Source organism: Oreochromis niloticus, linkage group LG9, assembly GCF_001858045.2.
Source record: "Oreochromis niloticus isolate F11D_XX linkage group LG9, O_niloticus_UMD_NMBU, whole genome shotgun sequence".
In the NCBI taxonomy this organism is placed as follows: Eukaryota; Metazoa; Chordata; class Actinopteri; order Cichliformes; family Cichlidae; genus Oreochromis; species Oreochromis niloticus.
This window is the reverse complement of record NC_031974.2, coordinates 34,861,962-34,882,846: the sequence shown is the minus strand read 5'-3', so window position 1 is coordinate 34,882,846 and position 20,885 is coordinate 34,861,962. Positions and strand designations below refer to the sequence as shown.

The 20,885-nt window shown below is 42.8% G+C and overlaps 2 protein-coding genes across 2 annotated transcripts; both read right to left on the bottom strand.

The window, feature by feature from the left end:
• Positions 1 to 5,160: 5,160 nt before the first annotated feature.
• mos (v-mos Moloney murine sarcoma viral oncogene homolog) lies at positions 5,161 to 7,557 on the bottom strand. The gene has a single exon (XM_005462297.4). The coding sequence runs from the start codon at positions 6,751 to 6,753 to the stop codon at positions 5,614 to 5,616; it is 1,140 nt and encodes a 379-aa protein (XP_005462354.1). The 5' UTR covers positions 6,754 to 7,557; the 3' UTR covers positions 5,161 to 5,613.
• Positions 7,558 to 8,641: 1,084 nt separating this feature from the next.
• Positions 8,642 to 20,869, bottom strand: plag1 (pleiomorphic adenoma gene 1). Its single transcript, XM_003457516.5, has 3 exons — positions 20,549 to 20,869; positions 16,145 to 16,501; positions 8,642 to 15,952 (listed from the first exon to the last, which is right to left on the bottom strand). Exons 2-3 carry the CDS (start codon positions 16,390 to 16,392, stop codon positions 14,767 to 14,769), a joined length of 1,434 nt encoding a protein of 477 aa, XP_003457564.1. The 5' UTR covers positions 16,393 to 16,501; positions 20,549 to 20,869; the 3' UTR covers positions 8,642 to 14,766.
• Between the last annotated feature and the right edge of the window lie 16 nt (positions 20,870 to 20,885).

The window sequence follows — 20,885 nt, the reverse complement described above, 5'->3', positions numbered from 1 at the left end:
CTTCTGTGTGTGTGTGTGTGTGTGTGTGTGGGGGGGGGGGTATATGGGCTCAAAATGTGGTCATAAATATTTTGTACTTGTAAATCAGGATTTGTATGTGTAAAAAGAATTTGTGTGTGTGTAAAAAAAATTTGTGTGTGGACTTAGCCAAAAAAACCCTGCAAGTTACAAGTACGAATTTTGACCCTATTTTTCTTCCTTTCATCTGATTGGTCAATGTCATGTCAATCACAAATGTAACAATCCAATCAGAGAACAGTTGGGTTTGGCTGTCGGAGGGGCACTTTTTTGAACTGCAGGTCCTTGAAGGGAATAAATGCCCTTTTACATGCCAACCCAGCGTTTTCCTTCATCACCACGAAGGAAAACAGTCTGTGGTCGTCCGAGTTTGGTGATTTTTGTGTCACAGGTCTACGTGTTTAATACAGCGCTGCGGACCGCGGACCGCGGACCGCGGGGGGGGGGGCAGTGTTTTGGAAATGACAGTCTTCATTACAAAGCTTTCTTCGTTATGAATTAGCATACATGTTTTTATTGAACATTTGAAGAACTAGCAAAAAAACCCAGAAACTGTTGTAGAGGACATAAAGTCAGAGATAGAAACGACAAGGAGCAGGTGCATCTAGTACAGGTAGAGCTGCTGCAAAAACCCACAGAGCTCAGCAGCCAGCGCAACAAATTCTGGATCCTTTGCTTTTAGTTAGCAGTTAGCATTAGCAGCACATCCTGCGTCCGATGTGAAAGGACCTTTATGCTGCGCACTGTGACTCACAGCAATGGTCCCGGGTCAGCCCTGACTTTGTGTTAATGGTATTTCTAACCACTGACATACCACAACTTTATGCTTTCAACAGCTGCTGAAAGTTAGCGGACCTAGCTGCTATCGGATATTTATATAGAGATCCTCCAGCTTCAAACTGTATTACCCTTCAAGGACCTGCAGTTCAAAAAAGTGCCCCTCCGACAGCCAAACCCATCTATTCTCTGATTGGATTGTTACATTTGTGATTGACATGACATTGACCAATCAGATGACAGGAAGAAAAATGGGGGTCAAAATTCGTACTTGTAACTTGCAGGGTTTTTTTGGCTAAGTCCACACACAAATTATTTTTACACAAACACAAATTCTTTTTACACATACAAATCCTGATTTACAAGTACAAAATATTTATGACCACATTTTGAGCCCATAGGGGTATTTGATTGGTAAATAAGGAGATCCACTGTGTCAAACACCTACAAATATAATTATAGAAAGAAACTGTCTGGCTAACTTTGTGGGACAGCACAGCATGAGACGACAGTGGCTGTGTCCCAATTCAGGGTCTGCATGCTTGAAGTACGCATTTTAAGTGCGATTACGTCACCGCCACGCGACGACGGCTGTCCCAATTCAAAGTGTACTCCAAATGCATACTCCAAGGCTGTTTCTCAATTCTCAAGTACGCGAGTACGTACTTGCCGAGAGCGCACGGGAGTACGTACCCGCCGAGAACACGAGCACGAACTCGCGATATGTACAATTGGAACACCTGCGTATGTGATGATGTCACAGGTCCGGAGTTTTTACTGCCGTCCCCTCTTAATTTAACTGTGAGTAACATGTTATGAAGCTTAACTTGAATCACAGCCAAACCGGTTTACTCAGGAACAAATAAAACACTGAAATAAACCAAACATTAACATTTAGAAGTGATCTAAGTGACTTATATATCATTTTTAACCTCAGTAGTGAAACCTCTATTAATAAAAATAGTGTACATGTACATACGTGTACATACTTTAATACAAACAAGCAGGTGAGATGTTAGAACGCTTTTATTTCTATTCTAGTGGACACTCAATACTATAGACAGCTGCTGGGGTTTCTTTAACCTGAGTAGTGAGAAGACCGCGAGCGGGGGGGGGGGGGTTGAAAACGATGTGCCGGGAGTCCGCTGTTGAGTTTTGGACAAAATGCATTCTGGGATATTTAGCTGTACCAAGTCCACACCGATGCATGCTCGATAAAACGGGCTGCGCGAGAACACATCCGGGACTTTTTCGCGTTCTCGGCTTGATGCGTACTTCGAATTGGAACAGTACTTGGTCTCCGACTGATGACGTATCACGAGTACACGAGAACGCAAGTACGCACAAGTACGCATATTGAGAAACGCCCCAAATGCACCGTCGATTTCCCCAAATATCAAGCGTGGTCCGGTGCACGTTTCGTGGTCCCATATATCCCACAATCCATAGCGCGGCGGTGGGTGTGGATAATTTTGCCGCAAAATACGGCAGAAGGGAGCGGCCGAAGAGTGAACTGTCAAAAGTAAGTACTGAATATTATGTCACTTATTTATGTGCGAATGTTTAAGAACATTAAAACATTACTGTTGGCCACATGTCGGCAAAGTTATGTGACATTAGTGATGTTTGTACTTTCAGCGGTAACTTGGTTTTAAAGCCTCTACTTCTAAATATATATATAGTCGACCTTAATCTTACAGAGAATGTGATGATTTTATGGATAATTAAAGTCAGTCATATATCCACAAACACAACAAGCTGAAAGTCAGTGATGCTGCTCGGTTTGCAGTCCTGAATGTGACGGCACAAGCAGGATTCACTGCACTGTTAATGTTAGCTATGTTATATTGCTGCCTCTGTTCGGTGGTGTCGAGCCAAACGGACTTTAACGTGTGTTTGAACGAGCTGACGGTTCACTCGTTAAGCTGAAAGAAAGATGCTTTAATCACAGGAGTCACACATGTGTCCACTGGACCATCTGGGAGCTCTTCTTGTTTAGCACTCGTAATAACACAAACACTAAATCCTCCTTCTCTTGTGCTGTTTTGTAGCAGTGTGTACACCTGAGACTGTCACCTGTCTGTCTGTCCTGCACTCTCTCTCTGTTTCTTTCTCTCTGATTGTGGAATAAAAGTATGAACATGTATTTATAAGTTACACTTGTGTTTGAATCCTGCAGCTTATCACACATTTGATTTCCATGTGTGACAACTGCAAGTGTCCAGAGTGAGGACAGACTGAGGGACCCACTGCTGCACATCATCTGTGAGGCTTTGCACCCCTGATGATCCACCAGGACAAACTCAGCAGTGTGTGAGGAAGAGGAGGAGGAAGAGCCAGCAGCAGCTGACAGATGGAGAGAATAGACAGACTGTTCCCTGTTTGTGAAGGACTGCTAGGAAAGTTTAACATAACTAATTGACTGAATCAGTCTTATTAGGTAATGTTCAAATAATGTTATCATCCCAGTGTTTTCAGTGTGGGAGAAAGTACTCAGGGCCTTCAAGTTACACACTATGAAAGGCAGCAACAAGTTTAATATTCAGAAACCTAAAGTATGTATCAGCAGCAGGATGGAGCTAAAAATAAATGTTTGTTTCAGTTCTATGAAGCTTTGAGTATTTTGGATTAGTAGCACTGCTGTGTTTGTTGCATCATATTGCTGTAATTGTTTATATGCTTTATATATTCTGAGGTAAGTTGATCTATAGTGTTACATCATATTCTATAAGGATGTTATGTGTTTGTAGACTTTCTGCCCAGTTTGACCCATTTAGCAGAAGTCAGCCTGTTTAAGGCTCTGATATCTATTCTGTATGACTTAAAGCAGTTATGACATGCTCTGATTTTCTCACCCAATAAAGGAATATTTCATATATCAGTCTGATCTTCATTCTATCAGAAACAGTTATCACAGCTCGTACATTTTCTTTTTACACATATATGTAAGCATTGAGCCAAATGTAGTAATGCCAACATATTAAACGAACAATGTTTGTCTCTTATATATAATACATCTGTATATACACTGTCAGAGATACTTGTCTTTGAGTGAAGATTTAAGGTGATAGGACATATAAATAACTGCTACTTGAATCTTTGACCCAGAGTTCAAGCTCACTGCTGTAATGTATATATATATGTATATCTATATCTCTCAATCTCTCTCTCTCTCTCTCTCTCTATATATATATATATATATCTGACAATACTATAATATTGTCCATATTATATTAACATTACCACAGTGAGATGACTTTAGTCTCATGAACAACATGAGCTAATTATTATTTACTAGCTAATCTTGAAATGACTGTTCAGTACAGAAATGAAGCCCAACTATCATGTTTTACAGTCCTGTGGTCTCAACTAATCAAAGTGATGTCATGACAAAAATGAATGACCAACAAAACATTTTTTCTCCTTCATTTCTGTCACACAAAGCTGTATGAAACGTTTCTCGCGGTTAGTATCATGGTTGCTAGGCAACCTGAGCGCGCGACGAAGGCTAGACCGTCCCATTTCACAAGCCTCTCACTTCCGCACTTCTCGTACTTATAGTACGCACCGTACGTAGTACGCGTAGTGCGCGCACTTCAAGCGTGCAGACCCTGAATTGGGACACAGCCACTGTGTTTGACTGGCTCTCATTAATTCAGCACATACTTCCAACAGCGTGATGCAACCTTTTAATGTTGAGTGGGACAGAAGCACAGGAACCAGCACACCTGTCTTTACTTAGCAAGGAACTTGGGAAAAATGCATTTAAGTAAAATGTTGTAAATCTCATTTCCTAAGATTGATGCTGTTAGTTTGAATCGCTCTTACAGAAGCACTTTTTAAAGTGGGCAACTGTGGCTCAGGATTAGAGTGGGTCTGTGGGTCAAAGTATCTTTGGTACCGAACCTCGTGTTGGCCCCGGGGCATCAGCTGAGCTGTGTGTGCTGATAGGCACCGGAAAAGAAACCTGTGATTGGGTGAATGAGGCTGGTAGTAAAAAGTGATGAGTGCCATAGATGTTCAGTCCATTTAGTCCAGGGTCTCAAACTCGCAGCCCACCTCAGCCTTACCTCCGGCCTGTACACTGATGTGAAGAAATCTAATGCAGTGTTTTTGTTAAATACGAACACAATGACAGCAGCAGTGCTGCCACGTGTCAGACAGACAGGACCAATGTGTTTAGTCTTGCTACACAACATTTGAAACGTACTACTTGAACACTAAAGTGTCCTCCAATGAGACGACAGTGTCAGCAGTGGCCCACGGCTCATTTCACTGCTTCAGTCTTCAGTTTGGTGGAATCTGTGTCGATGCCAAGCCTCCGACGAGCTGATGCCCTCTAATGATGTGAACACCAGACAAACGTGGCATAAAAAAGAATTTTAATGAAACCCATCACACCCAAATATCACATTACACACACTTTGATTCACAACACATTTCAGAAACATTTGGAAACAGTGTCAGTTGGATCAGGACGTTCAGTGGTCTGAGAGGAAGATCTTGTAGAAGCTGACTGAAATATCAAAAACAGTGTCCTGGTCCCACAGGACCGACCCGACAGCAGCACAGAAACAACTAAAACCAGCTTATTTTAATGCTACAATCTGAGGACTACGCACACTTATTATTTGCACAGTAAAAACATGATTGACATGTAGTCAGAGACAGCCAGCGTTTCCATGTGCGTCTGCAGAAAGGCACTTCCATGGTTTCCTCAGCTTTGACCTGGCCTAACGCACAGTACTCGTTTCCTGAAGGTGAACATATTCAAACCCACAGCTGTCCACACACCTGTGCGTAGCTTCGACGATCAAATCAGGTCTGCGGCTGCAGCTGCTCCAGGGACGACAGCAGCTCCTGGGCGCTGGGTCTGCAGGGGGGCGTTCCGTTCCAGCAGCGGCTCAGCAGAGCCCGAAACAGCCGCCCCGGCTCCGACCCGAACACCTGGTGGTCCTGAACAGAAGGCCGCAGATTGTGAGCCACCACCGCGTAGATGACGTGCTCCCTGTCGCCGGTGTAGGGCGGCTCTCTGGTGAGAAGCTGCCACAGAGTGATGCCGAAAGAAAAGATGTCCGCTTTAGGAGTCACCCTCTCGCCTCTGAGCAGCTCAGGGGCTCTGTGCGTGTACGTGCCACCCACGAGTGGCTGGTGGCTCGCAGCGCTGACCTCACAGCCAGGGTCCAGTTTGAGCGAACAGCCGAAATCTGCTATTTTGCACACGTCCTGGCTGGTTAGCAGCACGTTAGCTGGTTTAATGTCCAGATGCACGACGCCGTGGGAGTGGAGAAACCTCAGGCCGTGAACGATGTCCGAGGAGTACCTGACGCACCTGTCCTGTCCCAGCGGCTCCGTGCCACCGTAAATGACCTGCTGGAGGTTCCTTCTGCCCACGAACTCCATCAGTATAACCCCGATGCTGCCTTCATCTCCACACTGTGGCGGGACGCAGGTGGTGGCAGCTATTACGCGCACTATGTTCGCGTGGCGCAGGTGCGCCGCGTTCAGCTCGGCCCAGAAGCTCTGCTGGGACGCCAGCTTGTTCTTGGTTGACCTGTTGACCTTCTTCACCGCCACGGTCTCTCCGAAGTACTCCGCCTTGTAGACCGAGCCGAAGCCTCCCGAGCCCACGGGCTGCACGGAGCGCAGCTGCTTCCAGTGGATAACCGAGGACCAAAGCCGAGTGGCGACTCTGCCATGGAGCCGCTGAGCGGGCACTTGTAGGGTGGAGCCGTGCTTAGTCAGCGGGCTGCTGCAGGGCCCCGTGTCCAGAGAGGGGCAGAAGTCTTTGGGCAGCAGACGGGTCAGCGGGATGGGAGAAGGCATGGCACGCTGTGGACCATACTGCTCTGCACGCCGAACAGCTACTCTGCGCTCAGCTGAGGCTTTTACGCGCTCCGCACTGCCGCCTACTGTTCTGGAGGATGTAATGCTTCTGTTTGGGTTCACTGGGTTCATGCCGATGGTTCAACTCAGTTTACTCTATACAACAGGGCAGAGCCGGGTAAAAGGACGGCTTTGTGTGAACAACATCTGGGATAGTAAGCATAACAACATCTACGGTCATATATACGTCATGGCGAGCCGTGTGAGCTGGTAATGTGTGCGCAGTGTTTAAAGCTGCGGATGGAGAGCCCTCCCTGAACTGTCAGGGTGGACTGAGTGTGAGACTGGGGGAGGGAGCTCCACCGAGGAGCGTGGAGCTCACAGCCTGTCTGTTTCACTCTCTCTGACTTTTCCAGCATGCAAAAACAGATGCTCACTTTCTAACAGCCTGCTCACTGGTAACAAAGGAAAACATGTAACTGTTCATTACTGTGTTTTAATGCAAGCTACTGGAACCAGTCTGATGGGAAAAGATCTGTCTGAAATCTCTGTACTGCACTGTAGGCAGTGACACAATGCACACAGCTGATTATGAAATCTGCTGCATGTCTGTCACACACAAACCTTCAGAGTACGAGGTATTTTGTCATTTTCATGGGTGAGAGAGATTTTTCATGTTGTAAGAAAAGGAAACGTATTAAAAAGCTTAAAGCTTTGATTTGAATACATTTCTTACTAGCAAGCTAAAGCCATGTGATAGACCCCAGCCCCCCCGTGACCCTGATTTTAGGAGGATGATGACTGTTAAGAACAGTGATATCAAATATACATCAGTTTAGAATACAGCCATGAGTGTGGATTTAGACTTTAGTAAAGGCTAAAATATTACAGCACCTTAAATTCCTTAATGTCAGTGGTTCAAATTCATGTTTAATTAAAGGAGACATTACTAAAGCTGATGTCTTTTCCTGTGTTTGAACCATTCTTCTCATGTAGAAAGTCCTAAACGACTGGGCCCATCCCATCACAGACGAGTGGTTTCCAAAGCTCTCTACTTTAAAAGCACAGCATACTGAAGCTGTGCTAATATGATGGGGATTTAAAGTAAAACACAACTACTGCTGATAGTCACCAGTTTTTGTTGACATTGTAAGGCGAGCCCATTTTTACACAAAGATCACACCATTATGATGAAGACCTCATGTTATAGAGTGAAGATCAAAGTGTTAAAGTGGATTTTTGCATCTTCAGGAGTGTTTCAGAGAAGCAGTGAAAACAATGTTAAGAGTTACAGTGAGTTACACAGTGTAACAGTGTTTCAGTGTGTAACAGTAACAAAGTTCTCAGAGTGACACGTTGAAAACAGACGAGCTGGATTCTTCTCTGTTTGATTTCTTTTATTACATTGAATAAAACATTGGAGTTGTCAACTGCAGCTCTTCTATTATAGCAGCAACATATGTGAATGAAATCAGGTTATTCTGCCAGGCAATAAATAATCTGCTTCTTTGGATGATGTCAAAGCTGCAGGATTAACATTTATTTTACACAACCTATAAACACACACAGACGAGTGTGAGCTGTATATGTATTTGTGTGTTTAGGTGATACTTTGCCTATAAAAATACAACAGTAGTTTGTAAGATAAATGTAAAAGTAAAAAAAAGTAAAGTAAAATATGAAGAACATTAAGAATTTGCAACGAGTCGATCATCGTCACAGGATGGTCTTTTTAAATGTGGCTGGATGCAGCTCATTTACACTGCTATCAGTTTCCCAGCATCAGCGTAACCTCCCAACACGACTCAGTCTGTGGACGCTCACACGCAGGTGAGCGTGGGCGGGGTGGTGGTGGGGCTATATTAAAGGCAAAGACTACAAAAGTCACAGTACAAGAAAATATATGAAGCTATAAAGTACAACTAGGCACACACATACCAACTGTTCAGCTACACGGGATACTTTGTACAAACGATACGTCTGAAGAGATAGTAAGGAGGTCTGTAGCACCTTAAGGAGCTTTAGAAGTATGTTAGCAGCTTGATCCAATACCAAAATATATTGCAGTGTTTTTTCATAACATTCAATAAAGTTCACTGGTACCATTGAAGCTTATAAAGAAGTTTGAATTGCTAAAGGTCTGTGCCTCTCATTGAAGAGCATCTCCTGCCTCAGCACGTACCAGGACAGAGCGCACGCACACACGCGCACACACACACACACACACACACACACACACTCTCTCTAAAATACTTGTAATCAGCTTTGATCCACTGTTATTGCTTCTCTGTACCTGGAATCTGTCGTACAGTCCATAAGAGTTATACATCACATGTGTAGCTAGCTGCAGCTTTCAGACAGCGACCACGAGGAAATCAAGTAATGTATCACACCGAGGTGTAAAAATGACAGAAGAGGACACACTCATGGAGCTATTGGACACATCTTATTTTTGGACATCTAAACACTCTGTGACACAGTGATATTATTAAGTAGCTTCGTTTCAGCTTCACTACGGTGCATTCTGACTTAAACCAGCGTACCAACGGTCAAAGGAGACCAATTAAGTCCAAACAAAGCTGCAAAGCAAGAGCCCTCAATGAGAAACACAGAGCAATTGTGCAAGTAAAGCAAAAATGACACTTTATAGGAAAAACACTGTCAAAAATTGTACCTGCAAAAATAAAACATTTATATTGTATTTACATGTTATTGTTCTCTAAAAGAGCTAAATATAGAATCTATACATTTGTAATAAAAGACTCGATGCTGCAGGAAATAAACGCATCCCATTTACAAAAAGTGCTAATAAAAATAGCGGCTTGCTAACATCTCTTGTAAAACCACAAACATTCACAAGATCCAAAGAGCAAACTTCCATAAAGGTTGGGAACATTCAGAATTCAGTTCCACATTTCACACAACCTACAAAAATATGGTTTCCATTCGTGTTCATCTCTGGTCACTCACAAAGGAGACAGGGAACTTTGTGTCATTATTTTCAGAATTTTGGAGCTCAAAGAAGAAAAGTGAGGTAAATTATAACACTATTGGGTTATACAGGCATCAGACGAGTCACCACATGTGTGGAAATGCTAACCTATGTGGTGGAAGGGAAGTGACGACTCAATTTCTGTGAAATTCACATTTTCTGTAGAGTGCGCAGCCCAGTAGCTCTTCAAAGGGGATCAGGTGTCCAAACAGGTTCACTGGATGAAATAAGATTTGTTTATGGCAGTGACTGTCAGACCACTGCAGGCAGGGCATGGACACAGGTACATGGAGTCAAACTATACAAGAATGTGTTGACGCTATCGCACTAAATCTGATCTATTCACCTTCAGGTGCAGGTGTGACTGACGCTCGTGGAAGTGGTGAAAGCAACAAACATGAAACAGACTTGTCACTCTTTACTGTAACTGTTTGATGCCAGGGTTTAAAAAAAGACTTTAACCAAAACGAAAAATAATTCATATCCAGCTGCAAGAAATATGAAACTCTCTATATATACTGTCTCATTTACAACAGAAGCCACAGTGATGAGCATGAACCATCATTACTGACCTTGGGAACAGCAGTTTAAACAAGACTAAATGCTTGTTTAGTAGATTCTGTGTGGGATGGGAACACTTTCCCACCTGTCAGTTTGCTGTGGCCCAAACTTTGGTGACAGAGTAACATACAACCTAATATGGTTTGGATATGTCAATGTAGTCAAGGTCACAAATACACAGGCATTATTCAAAATACATACATTTCCCCCATTATCGGAAACATGTCCATGAAGAAGAAATCTTTATTCCAACGAAAACACAAAACCTCAGAGAAATTCTGTCCAAAGCACAAAGTCAAAGTGACGAGTGGTGACGTACCCTAACCCCACAGCCACGAGAAGTGCCGTCAAACTCGCATCAAAAGTAATCGCTCAGTGTTTCTCTGTCTACACATCACCACTGTAACTGGAACCAGTACGCCATGGGGTGTACGGCGCTTCCTTCATACTGGACACAAACATGGAGCCAACTGCCAGCTATGTTCCACACCATCAATGCATTCAGTTTCAGTAAGACATGAATGATTCCTGAATGAAACCAAGAATTACAGATGAATATGTCTGGCCACGTAAGTCTGCCAGCAGCACGAGTTCATGTTGTCACATAGTTACTGTGCGGTCTACAATCCTAAACCGTGATGCTTCAGTGTGTGTTTACAAGCTGGCACAAGCTGAGCTCTTATCCATTTATTGAGATCTTTAAGCATCTTTCACTCCAAATGTCAAGAGAACCAACAGCTAACATGGACTATAATGCATCACCTGTGTTTGATATATATGACTGGAACGCTTCTTGTTCATGCGAACAGCTGAGATCTGATGCTCATCTGAACAACATCACGCTGACTGAGAACGAGGTTTTAAATGCGCCCTGTGTGTAGGCTGATTTACGCACCTGGAACTGTCCATCTGAGGCAGAGTTACTACTCGCTGCCTGCCTTTACTGCTTCTGACCAAGCATCAACCACATCAGCCCATTCTGTGAGAAGTCATCCTTTTGATCAAAGAATTTAAAGAAACCACCTTTTAATAGTGAACAATTCAAAATCGTTATAATTAAAGATCCAGTAACACTCCATGTCTTAACATCTACCCCTCAAGACAATTTGACTTTCTTTTTCTAGTATTTGAAGTTTCTACATGAATGAAAACCACTGTGTGGTTACATGTTTTTTATATGACGATCTATGACGTCAAGGACCAGTGCTGTAAATCCTTTCATTTGAACTATCATTCTCATAGAGGAGCAGAACTGCTTCAGTCTACCATCCTGTAGGCAGATTTTGACCTCAGAGGGCAGGTTTTAGGAATAACGCAGTGCTATGTCAAAGAACTGAAAAGACTGTAAAGACCATTTAAGCACTGCAGTAAAATCCAACTGAGCAGTTTCCTTTGTACTTATAAACAGTATTTCAGTTATTTTCACACACTGTGTCATAGTAAACACAGCCACGTCTTCCAGGATTGTGTTTTAGTGCTCAGATATTCATAGATTTAGTCAGTGCAGACTAATGTATGACTAATATCTGATAATGCAGTTTTAGACAATTGCTTGACCATCAAACTGATCTATTTGTCAGCTGTAATTATTTTAAAGGTTGTCCAGGGGATGCTGGGTTTGCACAACACTGTGAAACAACGTTCCCTTCAAGTTTCACAAATTCAAAAATGCTCGATGACAACAGTCTTTTTAAAAATGGAATGACAGCCAGGATGTGACAAAGTAACAATAAAAACCAAAAAGCCTTCATGTCACAGTAAGTTCATTCAGAGTCCTGTTGTGTTGTATCAGCAGTGTGTTTAGCTCTCACCTGTGTCTGATGTCACTTTGTGTCCACGGGTAGAGCACATTGTAAAGGTTGCTTTGTTAACATTTTAAATGACTGAATTGGACCTTATTATTTGTAAGATGTGAGGATGAATGTCAGTCAAAGGGAAAAACATTAAAATGACTGCAGTTTTATGGTAACATTTGATACTCCCAGGATTTCTGTGTTGAATACTCAACATGTGGTCTGATCTCTCTGTATGTCATAATTATCAATCAGTCATGTTGTAGTGGTTAACATGTTCACTTACACATGAAACTGGTTTGAGACTGGGAGAAACCAGTCTCTGGTGGTCAAACCTTGCACAGTGGCCGTCCCAGATAAATGGAAAGGTTGTATCAGGCAGTGGATGCAGTGTGCCATTTGTGCCAAATGAAACATGTGGGTCCATCTGCTGTGGCAGCCCCCTGGGAAATAAGGAAGCAGCTGAAAATACTTGATGGAAATATTATCATGGTTTAGGGCCGTTTTGCCGCCTCAGGTCTTAGATACCCGATACTGAGGAAACATGGATCACTTAAATTTCACAGCCTAGAGTCAGGTTAGTCTGTGCAAAAGACAAGAAGAACTTTATACAGTAACAACTGAAGGGACGGCGACAGCATCCAGGAAACGCTCCACTGCGGTACCACTGTACTTTACCGATTATGGAAACAAATTTTTTACCACACAATGGTCTATTTTTGACCCCCAAAGGTCACCGTATTCAGCAGCACAGATAGCACAGACCCTGACAGAGAGGGTGGGCGACATGTGGATGGGACTGTGTCACTGTTGGTCATTTTCTGATAACCCATCCAAAAATTCACTTCCTGCTGTTACTGGATTGTCAGTGTGGAAACTGTGATCAGACCACAGATTACAGGTAACCAACGCAGAAACTCTGGTAAGTCCAAAGGACCGACTTCTAGAACAGCTGATAACAGTTAAGATAAAAACATGTGAATGTTTACAAAGGTAAGTGATGGATCTGCTTTCAGCAGCCAGAGGCACACTGGCAAATTTAAATGTAAGGCACAACTTTGAAACTCTGTGAGAAAGAAATGTTTGCTTTTTTTAATAAAAATGAAGGTACTGCTGTGAAATGTAGGCAACCCTAAATGATAAAGTTAAATGTAAACTTTGATGGACAACTGTAATACTGCTCCTCAGTAATTCATACTTTGTATTTTGTGTAATAGTGTGAATGAACCACCACTTTAATGGATCCATCAACTACATGTTTTTACTGTTCTGCCAACTTCCTGTCTGAGCTCTGAGAGCAAACTGTGCTCTAATAAGACTGGACCTGCTTCCCACCTTCCAACAGACTACCAACTGGCATAACTTCACTACGTGCTGATAGTAAGCTCAGGAACAGTTGAAACTACAGACAGTATAAAAGGTGGACACAGCTATCCAAAGGGCTGGATGTGACAGAGGGCCAGGTCTGACAGTGAAGCCACGTGTTCATTGGCTAACAACTTGTGAATCACACGCCTTTAGTCAATAAGCATATCACAGATAATCCTTGAAAACACAATACTGTTATTATTTTAATTCAATGCAACCTGAAATGAGTAACTGAGCATATAAAACTCAGCAGGAAGTCTTTACAGATGTCACGTCACAGAGATTCAGGTTTTCCACATCTATAGAACCAGAACACAGTTACAGTTTTTTTCTATGGCACCTATCAGGACAAACATCACACCGCGCTTCACAACACAGTGCCAGATCATAGAAACAGAAGTTGACTGAACACAAAGTTCAAAGCTGAGTTTTTTGAAAGAGAGCACAGATGAAGAGCTCAGAGGAAGAGAAGTTACTGCAAACACAGATCTCACCATCTGTTGGTCATTTAAGATGCAGGTTTAAGGCACTTCTGCACTGGCTTCAGTTTTCAGACCTGGAGTCCACGTTTTATACAGCCTATGGCTGAAACTGGGCTTTGGCCAATCCCACGCGCTGAGCACATGGTCTTACTACTGACGGTGCAACTGTATGACACAGTAAAGCACCTGGCTGCTCACTCAAGTACAGTCAAAAAAGAAAAGTTAATTTCTACTGTAATTAGAAATAAATGAACCATCATGGCTGCCAAGAACCTCATGTTATACTTTGGCTCCTGAACAGAAACCCTCAAAACTACAGATGCTCTTTAAATCTTATCACACATAATGATCTTTGAAGACCAGAAAATCCAAAGTGCTATATGAAGAACTATATGCGATGTATACCCAAGCCAATCAAATGTCTCAGCCGTAACACTTATCCATGTGAAAACTGTCAAAACTCCAAATCATCTCAGTGTCAGTCAGCTCTGTTCATGTTATTATGCAAAGTAGCCCTTTAATGTTTGCATTGAGCTTATTAATGAGATACACAGAGAATGGTTTGTTTCTTTGTGAGTCTGAGCATATGACTGCTTCATATGGTAACCAGCATGCATCTGAGGTCTCTGTAATCAAGGACAGATCAGGATTTTATTCATTTCTTTTTTAAATTGCCCAAGGCAAAAAAAAAGTCTCTAAAAGAGAATAATTTACATTTGCCCCAAAACAAACCCTCCTCATTAGAAAGCTGACCTGGCTCTATGGTGTGAGTGTGCTGCTGTCAGTGCTGTGTCTCCTGTGAGGTTAGTGTCTGCTGGTATCATAAATGGACAGATGTGCCAATTTCTTCAGTCGTGGGTCACTTGCATCTTGTATGGCATTTAATATGGGCATGCAACTCTACATGTGTGTCAGTGTTTGTGAGTGGCATGTGCCAGATTTACTGGGGTCATTGGAAAGCCTGGTGGAAGCGGGGCAGTGTGGTTGGAGTGCTCAGGTTGGATATGAAGGAGGAGGAGAGCCCCTGAAGTGGACTCTCAGCAGCCTCTGAGCCCGTGGCAGCCTGAGAGGGCAGCTGAACTAGAGATGCGGGCTCTTCATTGGGTAGAAAAGTGACGGTCTGCCCCCCACTGCCCCCTACCTGATTGTACGGAGGCCCGTTGAGCGGCAGGAAGTTGAAAAGCTGTGAAAAATCCATTAGAGAGGAAGATAAGGCCAAAGAGTCGCCTGCGGGTGCTGCTACTGATGTGGACATTTTGGACAGGGACACCTCCTCATTGGCTTCCTCCAGCACACCCACTTGAGGAACCAACTCAAGTTTGGAGGAGGAGAGTTGGGGTTCTTGGGCTTCAGAGGCGGAAGATGGCATACTGCTCTGAAGCTCCATCAGGTAGGTCTCCAGGTCTCCCTTAAGATTCTGCTCCCGCTCCTGTGAGGACACGGCGTATGAGGTAAAGTTGGAGCCCAGTGGGTACTTTAAAGAAAAAGGATGCGTGGGACTGGAGAAGGGCTCGGTGTCGAGGACGGGGCCTGTGTACATGTTCAGCTGGTGCGGTCTTGGCGTCAGCATTCCCGGGAGCTCCCCCTTTACGCTCCCAGACGCCAAGTCGTAGACGACGGGCTCCAGCAAATCGCCTGGCTCAGTTTTAACCCTCAGCAGTTCCCGAGCATGGCTCTTTTTCATGTGACGCGTCAGATGGTCCTTCCTTCCAAAACGCTGGGCGCAGTACTGACAGAGGAAGTCTTTGCGTCCGGTGTGCACTACCATGTGTCGTCGCACGTCTTTACGGGTGTAAAACCGCCGCTCGCAATGCTCGCAACGATGTTTTTTCTCCTTGGTCCCACCGGAGGACTTGCCAGCATGTGTTTTGAGGTGTTCCAGAAGAACCCCAGTGCTGGGGAATGGCTGCAGGCACACTTGGCAGGTAAGGTCTCCACTGTTGGCAGCATGGAGGGCAAGGTGGCGTTTGAAACCCAGCTTCGTGTTGTAGCTCTTGCCACACTCTTGACAAGTGAATGCCTCCTTGTGTGGATCGTGAGTATGTAGGTGATTCTTTAAGTGATCCTTACGGTGGAACATTTTCTCACAGTATGAACACTTGTGGTTTTTTTCTGGCGAGTGAGTTGCCATATGCCTTGGAACACAGACACATTCTATGAGCACTCACAATTGTTGCAATCATGTTTAAAGTAGGCATGCTTTACACATAAACACAACAAACTAGTATTCAACACATCAATCTGACCACTACACAACATTATGTTACCAAAAGTGCAAAGAGAAAGCAACATGTTGCAGCCTGTTATGTACTGCTGCTTGTCTGTACCGTAGCAGCTTGTATTTGGAGACGAAAGCCTTGGTGCATTCAGGGTGGGAGCAGCGGTAGGGTCTTTCTCCTGTGTGAGAGTATGAGTGCACCTTCAACTTCTCCAGACTGTTGAAAGCTTTCTGACACTCCTGACAAGGGAAATTCTTCTTCAGCTTGCCTTCTGCTCTCTTGCGCCTCCCCAGAGGTACTGCAAGCTTTGTTTTGTCCAGGACTTGGTCACGGTGGCCCTGGGTTCCCGTGGCCATGGCACCCTAAGGCTGACCAGCTACATGGACCGATGCACGGCGTCGGACTAGTACTGATGTGATTATTCTGTCCAGTTTTATGTGCTCAACACTGCCTGGACACAGGGTTCTGTGAGAGAGGGAGAGAAAGAGCAGACATATCGTCAGAGCTTCAGTATAGGACAAGGCTGTGACACGACATGAGCTCCAATAAAGACCTGCAGTGAAAATACATCAACAAAGAAACTGGGTAACTCCTGCAGATGATGTCAAACTGGTGACTATTGAAAGTCTAAGTGAAAGTCTTACATATCGTCTCAAAAGTTGAACTACTCGTGATAATTGGTTTATTTAAAATAATTGGTTTCCATGTCCAAACCTTACTTTTAAGTATAGTGCAAATATTTTCACTAAGGTTGAGGTAGATGTTAGGGAAAGCCATTCCAGAAGCTGAATGTTAGCCCACTTTAGCTATTCTAAAAGAAATTCTGATTGTTGTCTCCAAGCTGCTGCTATTATTCCATCGTATGAGCTCAGTGTTCTTAGGTTTGAAAGCCTCACTTCTCCAAACATACGTCATCGTTGTGGCCAAATGCCCCATTTTGGTTGTCCATATGGGGAACTTGAAATTTCAACTCGGGCTGAAGATGGCGATTTTGGAGCACAAGCTTCTTCTTTGTTGCCATGGAGTTCCATCAGTTTCCAGTTCACGGCAGGTTTGAGCCTTGGTGGTTTCCTGTGGTATTCCTGAACTTCCCAACCAATTTCCTCTTATCTTAAAGTGATAGTTTGGGTCTTCTTCCAGACTTTGGCAAAGTGGTGACATACCAGAATAATTTGCACTGATATAATATTGTTAGAATGGTGAAGATTTAGGAATATGCAGCTGTTTAGATATGGCTCCAAGAGACCTTCCCAACACGTGTAATTCTTCTCCTTAGATGTTGACTGAGTTGCTTGGATGGTACTGGTCAGTCGATTCCTTTACGCTGGCGAAGGGACACGACCAGTCACTTCACCACTAACATCAAGTTCTGGGCCTTGGCAAGTTGAAAGACACTGTCGACCCATCAGCAGTGATGCAAATCCAAAACAAATTCAAACTTATGCACTCAGTTTTTGCTTGTTAAAGCCATTAAAGATGTATGCTGTACAATCATGTCTTTTTAAGTGCACAGAAACCTCAAAATGACCACAAAATAATTTTTAAAAATATTTTTGTAGGTCATATAGAAATGTAACCCCCCCCCCAAAAAACCCCACCAAAACACAACACAGTGGGCAGCCCTTTCATTGGCCACAGTGGCACCAGATGGGTGACCCGTGATATTAAAAAATCTGAATCAATCATTTAACTATAATTGGATCTAATAATTGTTTTATTTGGAAAAAACACAAACGGTGGACCTGAAGCCTGGCAAAGTGGAAAACTGTCTTATGGTTTGACTAATCTGTATTTTTAATTCTTTTTCTAAAAATCCCACATGCTGTGTCTTGCGGGCTAAAGAGGAGTCAGAGCATCGGTCTTTTTAACTAGTGCAGAGTTTTAGCAGTCATGGTGTGAAGGGGAAATAGTGACAGGACAAGAGAAACTTTCATACACGTCTTTTTCAGGGAAAGCTTTGTTTGTTATACCAAGATAATCCCAACTGAACCGTCTGTTAGACTTGTCTATCTGCAGTCCAGGTATTTTAAAAAAAATCAACAGCGTCTGAACCGAGCAGCAGCTGAAATCCTACGTTAGACAAAAATGGGGCAACATTTTGATTTAATCACAGGTGATGCAACCCACAGGGAACATGGCCTTATCCAACCTTACAGAAATATATATAGATCGATCTAATAATACTAATAACATGACACACATGCATCTGTACTTTGTCATTTCGAAGGATGTAACATAAAAACAAAGATGTGGTTATTTTAGTTTATTTGGTTACATTTCTTTAAACAGAGAAATGGTCTTATTTCTGTGTGCAGGGTCCACCAGCTAAGCCCTGTACATGAAGATCTCATCCTGTCGATGCTGTGAGGTGCACTGAATTCTTCAGGATCAGTAGCTAATATCAAACAGCCCTTCTCTTTAATTACACAATCTCACACACCATTACTTTCCCCCAGTTAACCAACTTGCTGGAATCTACAAAAAAGAAATAAAATGTCCTTAGTGTGAAATATTTAACTGTGTATTTCAAACTATTAAAAATAAAAACTATTCTGTTGTATAATGACAATAAAAAGCAATTTGATTCTTCTATTCAAATTCTATTCGAAATTCGTTTTCAAACACAGACAAAGAAAAGAGTTGTTCAGTGCAGACAAACAGATCACATCTTGCATTTTCACCAACTTTTGACCGAAGAAAAAATAAAAATATTTTATGTGAAATGAAATTTTGCTTGATCTGCAAAGTAGTTTACACAGCACAATAAAACCATGACAATAAAAACACTGATAAATAAAGACACTGCATCACTCTTTGCACCGGATTATGGTTTGGGGCTGATACCTCTATAATTACTGTAAGCACATTTAGAATTTCGTTTAACTTATGAGCTGAAAATATACACTAAATGATTACAAATAACTACACAGGAAATGCTTGGTTATTTTGTAATAATTAAGAATTAGCAGAAGAACTTTTCATAAAAACCAAAAAACATAAAAAACACCAAAAAAGAAAAAAAAGAACATTTTTTTTTATGAATAACTGTTTATTTTAGAGAAATTACAAATGTATCTACTTAGTACAGCTCACTATTCTTTAGCAACATGATTAAGTATTACTACTGTCACTACTTGTGCCTGTTTGGTAAAACTTTTTAAGCATTTATTCATGTTTTAGTGAAAGTGTGGATAGATTCTTCTTTAAGCAGCTCTTTGCTTTAATCCCTGAATATCTGAATGAATTTACACTCTTAAAATAATCTTTATTGTTAGAAGCAAAAGGAAACAGACGAAATGTTACTCATTTCAACACAGAACTGTTCTCCTGTAAATGAAAACCAAATGAAATCGTTTCAGTCTAATCAGAAAGAATAAACCCGCTTTAAACTTGGTGAATTGTACAGAAACAAGCAAAGCAGAAAGTTACTTTTTGGCTTCAAAACCATAGAAACGGCTGATTTTAGGAGACGGTTCTACCCGTATTTAAATTCTCACAATTTCCCTAAACTTTAATCAGTTCCTAATTTGATGAATCGGGTTGTGCGGACAGCTCTGTCCTGTGCAGTGCATTTCTCATTATGCAGCACATCGGAACCACAGGCGGGTTCAAAGCAAGCGGTCGGAGAAGCGTTCACACAGACTTCGGCTCTGCTTTAATGTATGTAAGACAGGTACAGACAGACTGGCTCCTGATTGGACAGCACCGAACAAGTCTGTGAAAGCTTTACGTTTTAGGCACCATAGCCTGACTTATGACCGGCTGTGCACGGTGGAACAGCGACAGGCACACATTTCGTTAACAGCCCACGAAGTGTGAACCTGCCACACAAATCACACTGAGCCACAGTAACTTTGGGCTTTTTAAAGACACTATGCGACACGCTGGGACGCTCGGCGCTGCCACATTAGTTCTCCCTCCATTTTCTACTTTACTGACAAGAAACGGAGCCGATTGTTTTTGGACGTGAGCTTCTGTGTCACACTGTGATCAATAGCGCAGAGGGGAAAACGCCATATAGTACACGGCCGCAGACAAAATGTCAGTGCGGCCGCTGCACGCTTGTATCGCCGTTACGGTTTGTGGAGGAGATGCTTGAACCGACACGAATGTTTACACTGCGTGCGCTAAAGTGAAATCCCGCGGGGAGGAAAATGAACATTATTTCTCAGCCTCAGCGCGCCTGTTCGTGACGGGGCTCACGGCACTGCCATTGTTATTATATTAGAAAAATAAACCAAGTGTTCAACTTTCCTCAAGTATCCTTCACACCACTGGTTCGTGGGATCTTTAATGTTCGTGAACACGCACCGTCACACTAATATCAGCAGTGACACCGCTGATTTGACATATCTCAGTCCTTGTGCCCTGCCTTAGTTTTCTCTGTGGTCCAAAGCTGGGTACTGATTAACACTAACTTTTTCCCCAGCTCACCCCGCTCATAATTTAAATAACCCCGATATTTTAATTGAAGAACTGAGTAACCGTTTCCTTATTTTACACCAGACTTACCCCGGACGCTTTATCATCCTTTCTGTTGAGTTTTTCTTCACTTTCAACTATTTTCCGAATTTTTAATAATTTTTTTCTCATATTTTTTGCGAGACGCGGCGGGCCTGAAAATTGTTTGCTTTCTCCTCTTTCGAGCAGCCATTGTGTATGCGCTGCGATGCAACCGAACTTGGAGTTAGTCACACCCATTTAAAGTTCCGACAGGGCGCTTTTTGATTTGTGAAAGGCGCTGTTGTTTTCACTGTAGTGTCGCTTACATTGTCTTTAAATAAAACTCAAAAACTGGACTCGTCGTTAATCCCCGAAACTTCTTTTCGCCCCTGTTTTGCAAGGATAC